Source organism: Hyposmocoma kahamanoa, unplaced genomic scaffold (genome assembly GCF_003589595.1).
Source record: "Hyposmocoma kahamanoa isolate Upper Pololo Valley unplaced genomic scaffold, ASM358959v1 78, whole genome shotgun sequence".
Lineage (NCBI taxonomy): Eukaryota > Metazoa > Arthropoda > Insecta > Lepidoptera > Cosmopterigidae > Hyposmocoma > Hyposmocoma kahamanoa.
The window spans coordinates 18,990,073-19,005,284 of NW_020653945.1; the positions used below are offsets into that span (position 1 = coordinate 18,990,073).

Sequence of the window (15,212 nt, forward strand, 5' to 3'; positions counted from 1 at the left end):
GTATTCATTTCAAAAAACAAGAATTTGCTTACACAAAAATGATAGAAGGTTGTAGAGATTAAATGGACGTAGTTAAGCAAAAAGGACCCAATCCACAAAATTATCAAATAAAGAGTTATATCTACCAAACGGTGCCTAAAGTCTAACCTCTTAGATCAGCAAAAAAATCCAACATATAAACGTAAATAAATATCTCTGTAGTTACATGACATTATAAGTTTTGAAAATAAAACAAGAGTGAGAAACACGTTTAAACTTCAAACTGCCATATCTCCAATGTGACTGGATGTCCATTGGATCCTTTTTATTTAACTACGTCCAAATGTAAATTAATTATTCTGTGGTAGATTTATAGTATTCAGTGAATAACAACTGAAATCTCCAATTTATATTAGTTGTCTTTTCCATCAGGTAGACCATCTTTTGGTTGAAATACCATAAAAATACCTACTTACTTTAATTCAACAGGGTTTCATAATAGCGTTCACATCAGAGTTCATCCCTAGACTGGTGTACTGGTACGAGTACGGACACATGAATCAGTATGTGAACCACACACTGGTGGACTTCGACGTCAATCTGCTTAAGGAATTCTTGCCAAAAGAAAGCAAGTATGAAGGGGACAAATGCAGGTATATATTATACGTCAAAGGTGACGTTAGTTTTTCCTGGTATGTTTTAGAGAGTATATCTTCATTGAATAGACAAATTTATAGAGGCAACTGTACGCATGGAAACAACAACATTTTCGCAAACATACGACGAAAAAGAAACAACAAAAAAAATATTCCCTTTACAAATCTGTAGGTGAGAAGTTAAAGAAATTTAGGTGCCCAATAATAGTTTTTACTCTAGAACGAGCGTTTTAAAGAGAATGACGGTATATTTACGCATTTAAAATTAACCTTAATCCTACTTTTTTGAAGTCAGTTAAAAAACTAACGAAGGTAAGACTTAATATCTTTCACTATTGCGTGATTTTTAGTATTCTAAAGCAATGTTTGTAAAAACATCTAACTTCCAAGATATGCACTTAAGATCCTTTACTTCTCACCTAGAGAAATATCCTAACAGCCGCACGCATTTTGATTTCATTGAGTACCTCTTTGTCTTGTCTACAAAGCGTGTTTACAAAACAGTTCTGTTGTCAGTCATGCTACAACTAAGGTCCGTATTAATAAACTTCTAAGTCCTATCGCCGCACCTAGTCGGCCGAGTTGTTATTCAGATTTCGAGATGAATGTCACGCTTTTGTGTGTGAGTGTTTCCGTTATTAATTGCCTGGGATCATCTTGGATGATCCATGTAGTTATATCGCTTAAGTACGTACTGACTGGCGTTTATTAATATGCGGAAATTTTTAAAGTCTCATATTTACTATACTCCATTCAACCATTTCTTATATTTTTGACATAAGCGTGCCAAGAAATTCTAGTATTGTTCACAAGCAACCATAGATTAGAAAACCAATACTCATGGACTTTGTTATAATTAACAAAACAAAGATCGAACACTTAAAAAAAATTAATTCGAATCATCGTCTTCTAGCAAACCGTGTCAGACTCATGGACTTTGTTTTTTCTTTACTATAGTTAAGCGTTTTATTTATTTATTTATTTATATATAATCAATATCACAATATATCAACTGATCCGCCGAGGTCGCACGTTATCACATTTCTTAATACCTAATAAATGTTGGAAATGTCAATGTTGTAAATCGATTATAACTTTTCTTTACTTTATAAACTATCGTTGTTCAACGAATTAATTGTTTTTGAACGAAGTCAAGTAACGATGAAAACTTCTTCATAAACAAAATCAATTGTTATAAGAAATCGAATTAGTAACGTATTAGGCCATCACTTGATCAGAAGTCGAGCTGTCAAAAGTAAAATAAATGGACGGACTATAATGTCTTTATTACTTATTTATTGGATGCTGCGCTGGTGAAATTACAGTCTTCTCAGTCATCTTATGTCTCAGCGTGACGAACGCAGCGGCAGTGCCCTTCAGATCTTTACGACTCAAAATTAGAGTGACTCTGTAACTGTTATGGACACGACTTATGAATCTCGTTACTTGATAATATAGAAAAAAACTTAGTAAGATTTTTGCATCGCTGCACTTGAGCTGAATTTATTAATACGGGCTTTACGCTCAATTTACATTGCCGCGGAACGAATTTGTACATAGCTTAATGAACTTTAGGTCAATTATGTAACTAACAAACTAAATACGACACGTTAGCCGCGAGAGTTCCCGAGACTGCGCGAGAGTTCTCCGGAAAACGCGTAACGTGTTTTTTTGCTCGTATCTAGTTTCTGCGCTACATAATTAACATAAGTCCATTATGCTATGGTTACAAAGATTCTTTTAAACCTCGTACCGCGGCAATGTAAATTGAGTTTTAGTGTAATATATATTATTATGCAATGCGCTTAATTGCAGCTACTGGTACAATAAACCCGACGATGATTATGAACGCAGTAATTGGTACTGGCATGTGTTCGGTGCCAGATTAGCCTTTGTCGTCGTGTTCGAAGTAAGTATTGTTTTATAATTTTGTACTAATGTCCTTGCATTATATTTTATACTACACGTGTTCGAAAAGTGGCTTATTAATCTTCTAAACATGAGTTAGAAAATACGTAATTTCTGTCGTACTAAAATTGGAAAAAATTAAAAATTGTATTGAATGAAAATGAAATAATCCTTTTCCAACGCGCTGAGAGGGAGGAAAAAATGTAATTCAGTTCAAATTTCCTGTTTTTTTTTTTAATTTTGTGTAATATCGGTCGGTAACTATGGTAACCATCATTATAGGTCAGGTAACAATAGTTATTTGTTATGACTTCAAAGTTTGACGCGAGTGCTTGTATTGAAACCTCAGCAAGCGAAGATTTCTAAGGTTGAACCACGTGGGAAGCGAGTCCTGAGCGTAGCGAGGGTTTCAAGCCACGAGACGTAAAACAATTTTGCTGCAGAGCGAAACACATAACTTTTCCCCTCACTATAGCGAAAAATGGTAGATAAAGAAAAACAGTTGAACTATAACAAATCAGTTTAGGTCTTCGAGGAACAATCAAGAGGTCAATTTAATGTCAACAATAATCAGAATAAAATATAGTAACGGATTTATATTACATAAATAATGTACGAGAAATCGCGTACTTGAACGTGTTGTTATGTTATTTTTTCATCGAAAGAAAAAGGTACAGGTAAAGGTAGGTAAAGGTAGGTAGGCACCGTAGTTCATCGTCAAGTTCGGATTTCAAAAACCTTTTGGGCGCAGATTTCTAAAGTGAAAGAAAGCCTTTCCGAGCTAGTGAGGCGAAAAGAAATTTCCCTACGCATTGTAGGTTCTTGATAAGAATCTCGTAAAAAGGAATTTTAAACATCATAAACAACTATTTTTCCATAACTTTTTATGAAACAAAATAAATTTACCCAAAAATTAAATTTCAGTTGTACTATTAGCAATTTTTTAGATCTGTATGGTAGTAAGTTCCAACGTGTAAGCGTCCTCGCCGATGCCCCCCAGCTCCGCTTCTGCGCTTTACAAAGGATTAGTATTTACGCTAATACCTTTCTCGTTTCGTTTTTTCAGTTATTACTATTCAGAGCGATCTAACTAAATATTTTATTTTGGTACGAAAGTTAAATCTGACAACTTATTACAAGCCTGTAATATAGTCCTGCGAGGTTCTTAGTGGTTTTACAAATATCCCTTAATATGACCGATTTCTGTCCTATGTAGAATGTGTTTATACCAAATTGCACTGTGTACTCGGTTATTTATAAAATACTGGCATCTCGTAAGACTTACTTCATATATTAACAACTTTAGTGTCATTACTTAATAATTCGTCAAATTTTGTTTTCGTACAAAAATTTAAATTACAAAATTGATCGCTCTAGCCGGTGATAACTCTAATAACGCAACGCAACACAGTCATAGCCCCGCACTAGGGAAACTCTGTGTCGCGGATGCCATTGACACGCACATAGACAACCACAAATTACACACAAACTGATAAGAGAAATAAATGTAGGCCATAAACGTGGTCGAACGGTTACCATGCCGGACTGCCGCGCAGAGGTCTTAGGTTCATATCCCGGGCCGGGAGATATATTTGTCTGGCCTACATTTATTTCATTTATTTATTTTCAGGTTACAAAAGACTCATGAAACACATACCTTATAGACTAACATACATAATAATATTATGATAAAAACAATTCATTTATTTACACGTATGGACACCGACGTGTGACGCAACGTGGGTGTCTGATAGCCGTCCTCGGAAACACCGGAACATTATCACGTTCCGGCATTTCCGAATTCATGAAGGTCGACAGATGTTGAGTTGGTACTCTCACCACAAATGAATTAAACTTCGCCTTGTGGCGGGACTCCCAACTGCTCGACTCTCAGGGCAGCTTTGGCTTTCACCAGTATGTATTCCGCAATATCCGTAGACTTTGTGGAGTAATGAAGTCACGTGTCACGTATAGCAACGTCGTTGGTACCGCTGGATGCAGTAGATGGTAGGGGCCAGTCGGAACGGTGCCACTAAGGTTACGGCTAGTGTACTTCTTTTTCTTTTCCACCTTTTTGACGCCGTCCTTCTCGCACTGGTCTACTCCTCTCGGTGGTACTGACGACACAGCTCCAGAGATGAGTTTAATTATTTCATTTTATTATAAATTTATTTCTCTCGGAGTTTTTGTGTCATATGTGGTAGTCTATGGACACACTCCATGGCACCACGACACAGGGTTTTCCTAGTGCGGGAGTATGTTGAGTGTGTGCTTTATTATTATTATAAACATATTTCTCCCTACCGGAATCGAAACCAGGACCTCTGCGTGGTAGTCCGGCATGGTAACCGTTCAGACACAGAGGCAGTTATGCTGCGTTTACAGTACTCTGTGCGCTAGCGTAAATGTAAATACCTTGGATGAAAAACGCAGAAGCACGTTTGAACTGACTACCTTACTATCAATTATAGTTCTAAAAAGTATCAGATAGTACAACTTAAAAGTTTATTATTGGTAAAGTTGTTTTGTAAAAAGTCATGGGACAAAAGATATAGTTTATGATGTTGTAATATCGTCGCGGATAGTGTAATTACGCGTAACTAGCCATGGATTACGAGTTTCCATTTCGGTAATATAGTGACCAAATTAAATCCGCGTAAATGTCGTGGCAACCAAATTTTCAAAAAAAGATTCCCGTAAATCACGCTAGATTTACGGGAATCTATTGTTATCAGTTCGTCGACAACACAAATTGATGTTTACTGTGAAAAAATGAGAGTCGTAGCCATATTAACTTTACTTTAGTAGTAGCCAAGTAGTAACATTAAATCCCTTTCCTGTCAAATTTGGTTTAGTGCAGTTACGCGCCTTTACCAATACTACATGCGCGGATTTGCACTATCCCCGACGATATAGTTCTGCGAAATTGTTAATATTTTACAAATGACCCTGTATGCTCCATAAATATATTCTACAAACATACTTACAAATCCATTCCTAACATTCCAGAACGTAGTAGCCCTGGTAATGATCATAATAAAATGGGCGATTCCGGACATATCGAGCGAGCTCCGTGACCGCATAAGACGCGAGGCTTACGTCATCAATAGCCTCATACTGGAAGAGACACGATCCCGGTCCCGGGCTGACCGGAGTTCCCGTTCCCGGTTCCTCGAGACAGAGGCACAAGGTCCGGCCCACTCCACTCCGGTTTAACTAACACGGTCACGGTAGTGTATCTGGCTGACGCTTCTTCTCTCTTTTGTTTTATATTAACAAATGATTCTCGTTCACTGGGCCGATTGTTAATTGTTTACGATTGAAGCTCTATCGAATTGATTTCATTTCACTTATATATAGATCTTCTAATGCCCCATTTACATTATGCTAAAGTTTGTATGCTAAATGTGCAGAATAAGGGTGTCACCACACAGGCGCGGCGCAAACGTGTGGCTTGGATACAATCAACCGGCAACAAAAAACCGAAAACAAAAACAATTGCGGTAGCTGCAACCGGCGACTGTGTCGATATCGTATTGATTGTATGAAAATAGAATATTCGATTCTAGTTACCGGTTCCTCGAATACAACACAAGTTTGTTTCCGCGGTGCCTTATCGACAAGAAAAACAAAAACGGTGGTAGCCTAATGGTTTCTGAGTTTTCGGAATTTATGTGCGAAATATAATTTGAAATTTAAAGTCTTCCAATCCATTTTGAACAAAAATTAAAGAAAACTGTTACATTAAAATTCTAAAGCAACCACGCAATAAATTGGATAAGTAACACATTTACATATATTTCGAAGATTTCGACTTGATATCTCATCACTTTTGAATAAAATGTATTTGTATAAATAAAAAGCTAACATTTTATTCGAAAACAAAATTTGTATAACAACAATAATATTTAATCATTTTGATAAAATTCTCGCATATAACCTAACTTCAGCACAAAGTACTAAAAAATCGACCTCAAAAGTCATTCATCCCCTAGTTTGCCACCGTTAGAGGTCGAATATTTTCTTAAAATTTAAATGGGACAACTTCTGAGGTACCCTCTTTTCAACAAAAAAAACATCAAAATTGGTTTACAATCGGTGGAGTTATCGCGCAACCTACATACATACAAAAAAAAACACATACAAAAACACACAGTCGAATTGAGAACCTCTTCCTTTTTTTGAAGTTGGTTAAAAATGGTAGTCCAAAAGTGAGGTTATTTTTCAACTATACAACTATGACTTCTATAGTTGCATAGTGCGGTAAAACATTCGGTTCATTCAATTAAAATTATTAATCTGTTAGTCAATCGCAATCGAATGAGTATCTAAGCGTAAGGATTTGAAGGAGGACTTAAAATTAAAATTTCCGAAATTTTAAATAAAAATAAAAATAAATAAATTTTAATATTTTTTTTTGGTTATGTAAGGAAAACCGCTTGTATGACTCAGATGAACAAATCGATTCATTACATTAATTAATCGATTTGTACTTGGCATTACAATTGGCCATCACTAAACCGTCTATGGTTGGGTCAGTGACTTGTTTGTTTACTTTTTGTTCAAAATGGATTGAGACGAAGTATACTACGAGCTTTTCGGTGAAGGAAAACATCGTTATGAAACCTGCGTACATCTGCAAAGCTATTTAACGATGTGGAGTTTCCAATCCGCATTGAGAGCGTGTGGAAAGTACAGCCCGAGGCCTTTTATTTTAAGAGGAGGCCTGTGCCCAGTAGTGGAAACTATATAGGCTAGCTATTATCTATTATTATCGCATTAAGTACTATCACCTTGCCTATTTCTGCCGCCAAGCAGTAATGTCAGCATTACTGCGTTCCGATTTAGAAGGGTAAGGGTGCTGGTGAAATTACAGGCACATGGGACTTGTCAACTTATGTCTCAGGGTGACGGGCGCAGTGGCAGTGCCCATAAGATCTTTACGATTTAAAGCTCTGAATGGCACTGCAACTGTTATGGATAGGCGTGTCGCTTACAACCAGGCGTACGACTTGTTCGTCCCGTCACTTGATATTATAAAACAAAAATTAAGCCGGTCCGGAAAAGCTATTTTTGCTTATGTGTTAAGGAGCGAGAGTTGTTTTTTTCCTGACAGACTCAAGCCGGTTCTGCATCGATAAATGTGGTGACCCCCTAGTATACTGATATTTTAGCCTAGTGTTAATAGTGTATAAAGCAGTCGGTTGATTGATTTTTCTCTCATTGACTGACCGGTTATAATTTTGGTCCATATTCTTTTGGGAACATTTAATGAAATATGTACCAGTGAACGAGAACTTTAAAAGGACTGTGTTGTATGTGTGATACATGACGAAAGTAACATATTAATTATTTAAACTCTAGTCGTTTTAGCTATATATTTTTTGGCCCGTATAACGTAGTCTTTGTAGAATGTAATAGAAAGCCAACTGATTACTAAAAAACGTGTGTCAATGAAACCGACTTGAACTCGTTTTACAAAATGTTTGTTTGATATTAACAAGTAATTTCTGCTGAATTTAATGTATGTATTTGTACGTACACCCGCACAAATTTTGCTGCAGTTTTTTAAGAAGCTATTATATATAATCATAGTATACGTTATGTGGTGTACTTATAATACAAATCATGTTTGATAAACATTGCGTGTGCGGAGGTTGTGGGCCCTATGTTAAAAGCTTTTGTGAGCGAAAAAAGCTTTCATACAATTGTAGTTAACTAAAATACATACAACTCCGTAAAAATGGCTTTCAAACAAGTGCTTTTTTAATTTATAATATGAAAAAGTTCTAGGGATAACAAACAAGGAGTATTTTTAATACGTTTTTATACAAAATGGGTGTTCACAATAAAGGCGTATTTATGTATGATATATAGTTTGCAAAGGTATTGTGGTTGTATCATACATGCTCAGTGCAGTCTGTCTTATCAGTTTGCGAGAAATTTAAAAATTAGGCTGTCTGGTTAACTTTTCACCAAAGTAAACATTTTTTATGAGCTGCAAGTAATTTACGGTGCACAGACATGGTCGCTGACCGAGTTCCAGAAATCAGATCTGCCAGAGGGCGATAGAAAGCAGCATTCTGGGCTGCGCTCGATGATTGGCATTGCTGCTGTGGGAAGCAAAACGGCCAGGCTTAAAATGGATTGAGCGGGTCTCGTTAGCGGGATGCAATCCTAGAAATGGGCGAACGTCGTCACTCCTTGGGTGCCCGAGGATGGAAAGAGACGGCGGGGACGGCCGAGAAGGCGTTGGCGGGACGATCTTGATGGGTTTGAGAGGGAGTTGTGGGAGATCGTCAAAGACAGGGAACAATGGAGGATTTTGGGGGAGACCTTAGCCCAGCAGTGGGACAAAATAGGTTAATAAAAAAAACAAGTAATAGCTTGTTTTATTACATCTATTACTTCTACTACGTACGTGGATACTAATACGGATTTGGAATAGCCTGTTCCGACCTGTGCTCATTTAAAAAAAAATATTTATCTTTTCAAATGTAATACACAACAATGTTTCTAGTCGCATTTTGAACCACCAAGGTTCGCAGTAATGCGAACTGTATCCACACAATACATATGTTCAATATGCTAACAGAAAAGTTTTGTTATTATTTAAGTAATTTGCATAAATAATCTATCATTAACCAAAAAGATCATACAGAAATTGGATAAATACATACATAATATCCTAATAATTTTAAAATTTTCAAGTTTTAAATTCCTCGCAATCGATAGTTTCAGTACTAAAGCAAGCTTTGATAATAAGTAAATTGATAAGTCTACAGCGATGGGTGATTCGCCAAGGACGTGTGAGTTTTTGACAGTTCTATATAACAGCATGCTGGAATAACAATATTGGGGATTGCAGTTCTAACTTTAAAAGGCTACTTGTGTTATGAAGGTAAAGCCTAAAACTACAGGTGACTTTTTTGTGTCGTAAAAATAATATTTACCGGGCACGTGAATAGGTGAAATTGGTACAGTTGTTTATTGAATAATTAAACGTGCCCCGATGGCATCTACTACCACTTAGAGCGTAGTCACACGATCTGAGTATCTCAGCATCGTTACTCTACCGTGTCAAACCAAAGCACTGTAATATCAAGCATTTATTAGCATTTTGAGAAAAGCTGCAAAAGGGATTTTTTTAAAATTTTTTAGGTTAATAATAATAACGCTCTAAATGAAAGTCGTTACAACTGAAAACAAAAAGGCTGTTAAAATTATTATTTCTTCATCAAAATAAATTTTCAAACGATTTTTATTTGATCAATTCAAGGTATACGGTACGATCTATGGTCGATTCAGTGATCCATTACGATCCGAAAAATCAATTCAAAGCAAAAAATCGTGCGTCTCTAATTTCTATTGAAAAATAACAATCTTTTTCCTTTCTAACAGCCTTGCATAGTTTAGGTTTGACACGATAGTACTGCGAAATTAAAGTTGGAATGCAATTTGGGTGATACATCACGATTGCCAACTGCTAGTTAGGCTGGCATGTAACCCGCGTACAGTCAACGTAGTTGAGGAAGCAAGTTTCTTTCCAACTGCCCTTTTGTAGTGGTGTTGTAAGGTGTAGTTGAATTGCCAGTCGGGTGACTACACTTTACCCGTTTATCAGATATTTTCTTACGATATCAAAATAGTTACAATATAAAAGTGTGAAAATGCATGAATAATTACTAATATTCATAATTTTTGATGATTGGGGTGATCATTTGTTAGGATTATGCTTCCTATATGAGCATACTTCACCAAGGCGTCCATGCAAAATAGTATCAATGTATGATGAATGATGTTTGTATTGAACCCTAGTGGCGATACAAGTGTGATCACATACAAAATTAGCTTTTTTTTGTATGGACGTAGATGTATGCTTATATGTGCAGTGTGGTCTTAATTTGCTTACAAAAAACTGCATCCGGCATACACATATAATTTAAGGTACGCATCACTCAAAACACACTTCAAATCGCAATAACACTTTGGCTTCAAAATATCACGTAGTTAGATAACCGTTGGACGGAAGGGTTATAGCATTCCCTGCTTACCGTCTGTAAACATCATTTACACATAAGTTGGGATATATGATTTCTGCTTCTTTTTTAATTAGGCGGGCTTTGAAGCTTGTAGTTAATAAAACACGAGTGGTTACAACGCTTATCATTTAATTAAACACTGGTGCACTTTGTTCAGTTTGATGGGTGCACGGGAGCTCACCACAAATTTCCAAACATCGAGTTTTCTCTTTAATGTACTATACATTAATATTATTGTTTTAAAAAATACAGTTGAAAATTATGTCAAAACAACAAGTATAATATGTGTATGTCAAAACACAGGATAGATAACAATCATACTATGAATTATTAACACCAACTATATTTCCTTTTTGACCAGTGAAATGACTCTAATATAACATTTTTCTAAAAGCAGTGGATGTAGAGCCGTCGAATCTACATGATCTGGTGGCCATGTCTGGCTCGGACTTCGACTTGGCCGCGCACGGTGGGTACGACCCTCACAATATGACAACAAATATCGTGGCGCCGGAGCTGCCGGACGACGACGAGTACGGGCCGACGCAAGTGTAAAATAAGTAATATTTGTAAAACTTTTGTTATAAAACGGTAAAAAATCAAAGAGTCAGGGAAAGAATAAGATACTAAGATTAGGTTCAGATGGATGCACATTGGTCGCGTGTTGAAACGTTCAATTGACCAGAGACAATGCACGGTGCAAAAGCAAAGTAGGAAATCGTCTAAAACGTCATATTACGACAAAAACGCGCGTTGATTTGAACAGGTACACTGTCATAATAGAAGGGTTAAAAGCGCCATTTCGAAAAAAAATATTTCAGGGGAGCATATTCTAGTTTTTGACGACTGTTTTAAAATATGCCTTGATATAAATTTAATTCTAAAACTTAAAGAAAATTAAAACCAAATTTGAATTTTAAAACAGGACGTAAATTCAAAACAGTCGTTAAAACCTAAGACATGCTCACTGAATTTTTTTTCAAAATGCCGGTTTCGCCCTTTCTTCAAAACACCGATGATATAAGCCTGCCTATAATTCTAAACGCGCAGTGACTGCACGTTAACGTATACTGCGCCGCATATGAATGGATGTATGTAAAATGTATGAATTACGCGCGTTAAATTTTTGTCATCTGAACTTAGCCTTACTCTTTAGTGTAATTGGATTTTCTGGTCATCGTATAAAGCACATTTTTATTAAAGGACTGAACGACCAAATATAAATAAAAGTGACTGTTCTTTGCCTGACGCCTTCAACAGTTATCATCACAAAACCATCCACATGTATACGTAACTGTGTGTTCTATAGATCGCCAAATTATATCACATATCTATTTGTTGCGATGTACAATCGCCTTACTTTCTTAAACTCCTATCTTAAAGTACAAAGTTACTAAAAAGCAAAAAATGGATTGAGTATACAAATTTTGCAGGCTAGGCTAGGCAAGGGATACGAGTTTGAGAAAGTAAGGTATCCATATGTATGTTACATAAAAACATAGTAGTTCAAATATTGTATTGCTGCACATTTCTATACACATATGATACACTGCCAAAGCATAAATCTGAAGTTAAATAAGGGACGCGAGCACGGTACCTTTGATACTGCGACGACTATTGGAACTTAATGATGATGTTCTAACGTTTTTACGTAATTTTAGCTTAAGGTTGAACATAACAGTTAAAATATAGTATTTAGTAACGAAATTTTCAAATTTACTGCTGTTATTTGTTTGCAAAGTTGATAACATATAACGCAAAAACAATGTTAGGTATGTATCATAAAAAAAATGTTTATTTATTTATGATTGTTAATGCATTAATGCATTCATGCATTTGTCACATTTGCTAAGCTTTGTGATTACGCCTAAAGGCAAAAGCTTGCTAAACACGACAGAAAGTGTGCGTTGTAGTGCAAGCGTAGAGAGATTTAAAAAAAATGTAGGTTAATATTATTGAATCAAATCTCGACGGTATTTTACAAAGGAGAAGTTCTAGTTAAGTACTTAATTAATTGAAGCAAGAAAGTTCCGTAAAAAGCTCGCATTTCATTTATAGTCAATATTACGGATAGATGTTTTTATTTTACATAACACTATCACGAGACTAAGTAAGAATCTCATATATCGTTTTTATACAACATTATAGCTATGAAATGATTAATGTACGCATAATAATTCAAGTTTAAGCAAAGCTCAAAGAATATATTATTTATATCATCCGAAATTTTGAGATTATTATTATATGTATTTATTATTAATGTAAGTTTAAAATGTATAAGAAATCATTCAGGCCGAGATACAAGCTGCGTAGTACAACAATTGTTAGACTTAAATTGCCTGAAAATGTTGGTGTTCAGTAGGAGTTATTAAAGCTTTTAATATATTTATAAATAATATATATTTAGTCATCATATTTAAACTTTTATCATCTTTATGTAGTGATTTGTGTAGTAGCACTAAGTGTCAGGTGTTTTAGATACACGCCAAATAAATTAAGCGAGATCTTCGACTTACTGCTGAATATGTTTTGAGAAAACTTTTCGTACGTATTTTTTATAATGTTCTTCTTTGTAACTCTTTATAATTCCTATTTAGAGACGCTACTTAACATGTAGAGTACTTTTAGCTACGGGAAACTCGTGAAGGAATTAGCTTATTAAAACTTTAAAAGTAATTATAAACTTAGTTTTTTGTAACTCTGGTGAGCGTTGATTGTGATTTATTATAATATGTTATTTTCTCGGTGCTGTGTTATAACCTGGTCCTAATGAAAATGGTAAAAAAGGCCAAGTTCTCACCATGTTAACAATACTATTTCAATCCTCATTAAAAGTGATGGATCGAGTGATTACTCCTCTTCATTAGAACCAAAAATTTATAATAATTCTTTTGTCGTTATTTGTTAAGTCAAAGGCGAATTCGCCGGTAACTTGGCTGTTAAACCAATTAATTATTACTACTAGTCAAGTAAGTTTCTGTGTTGTTTTCAAATATTTTTCTAACGCTAAATCTTAAGTAGCAGTTAGTTAGAAAGTTACCGTGAGTTGCGTAAGGCATAATAGGTGCAATAAACATGTTTATATGTTTAAGATTTAACACGTTCGTTAACAGTAACGGCATTTACCGTAAAATATCTGAATATTATGATAGTATGGGCTACCCTTTTTCGCTATGTGGATCCAAAATACCCGACTACGGGCGCTTCCAAGTGCTTTCCGTGTAATTGCCGCCTACTGCTCCTCCATACAGAATTATCAACAGCACACTGACAAAATTCAATGATTTTACATTGACATTTACATTGAATCAATGAAAAACGGTACAGCACTAGTACTATTTAAGTACTGCCCACGAACGGGTTAAAAAAAGTTGATAAAACAAGTTACAGTAAAACTAAGAGAGTTGTCATGATTTTTACATCAAAAATAAAATATATTTTCATATTAAATTACAAAATCGTAATAATCTGGTCCTTTAAATACTGTGATCTTTCGTGAAATTAGCATTTCCGTCTACAAATGTCAGTAATCTCTGTTAACTTGTCAAATATCTTAGACTTCAATATTATCGTGGCTCGAAACGAGCGAAGCAGAAATTTAGAAAAAATACTAGAACATGGCAACGTTTATAATGTTGTAAACTTTTATTACCTAGTATGTAGTGGTAGCAAACACAAACGCTTGTACAAAAAGGGATTTATTCGTAGCATGTCCTAAAACACCATTTCCGCAATTGAAACAATTGGTTACTTAAATTACACTAACGAATTTAATTCAGTATTTAAATTATAAACAAGTACCTTTTTTATTATAGAGACTGTTCTTGATTATGGTTGACAAAGACATATAAATATGTTCAAGGGAATAATATAGTAAAATAGCGCAGTTTGATGTTGTACCCTATTTTAAATTAACTTTCTGACCAATTTTTACATACCTTTTCATGAGACAGTATAATTTTAATACAATATTTGATGAAAAGATCGTTCAGAATACTGTGACGACGTGACCTTGATTATGTTGCGCACTATTCTAAACCTTAATCTGAATTTAATAGGTCTTACAACTATTTACTCAATATTTTCATAAATTTTGTTATTGACCTGTCAAATAGGTTTAACTCGCGTTTTCATTTAAATGAAGTACTTAAGTACTTATGAGAATCATGATCTTTATTTTATCGTGCAAAAAAAGTCAACCTTGTGTGATTTCCGGTAGAGCAGTTTATGGGAGGAAACTCTTTTGGTATACCATCTCAATCAATGAATCTCAATAGATTTAACAATAACTTGGTAGGTATGATGAAAACGCGTTTGGAAGAAATGTGCACAACATAAACTACATTGTCTGTGTTGTCACGACTGTCGAGAATGCTTTAGGTGTCGGTCTTGTTTGTGCGATATTAACAGCTTTGTACGTGAGACGCTTATTGGTAAATGTTTACATGATTATATGGAAAGTTGAAATTCACTGTGTTTTATTTATGATTAGGGATTACCCACAAAATTTATCGATTTATAGTTTTGGAGCTGAGAACGATTGGTAGCATTTGAGGTATTATGCTGAAAGAATGGGATAAGTTGGATGGAACGAAATATTTATGAGGAGGTGTTAAGGACAGCGCCG

At 35.2% G+C, this 15,212-nt stretch overlaps 1 protein-coding gene across 8 annotated transcripts in view; it reads left to right on the top strand.

Moving 5' to 3' along the window:
* LOC113232821 (anoctamin-1-like) overlaps positions 1-11,359 on the top strand; it is a 55,115-nt gene extending 43,756 nt beyond the window's left edge. For 5 of the 8 annotated variants that reach the window (XM_026467646.1, XM_026467649.1, XM_026467650.1 and 2 more), the window contains 4 exons: positions 469-632; positions 2,451-2,544; positions 5,553-5,733; positions 10,980-11,359. In XM_026467646.1, coding sequence (XP_026323431.1) covers positions 469-632; positions 2,451-2,544; positions 5,553-5,733; positions 10,980-11,140 — 600 coding nt within the window. In that variant the 3' untranslated portion in view covers positions 11,141-11,359. Of the gene's footprint in view, positions 1-468; positions 633-2,450; positions 2,545-5,552; positions 5,774-10,979 lie in introns of all 8 variants that reach the window. The other 3 variants (XM_026467648.1, XM_026467651.1, XM_026467652.1) reach the window with 3 other exon arrangements.
* Positions 11,360-15,212: the final 3,853 nt, after the last annotated feature.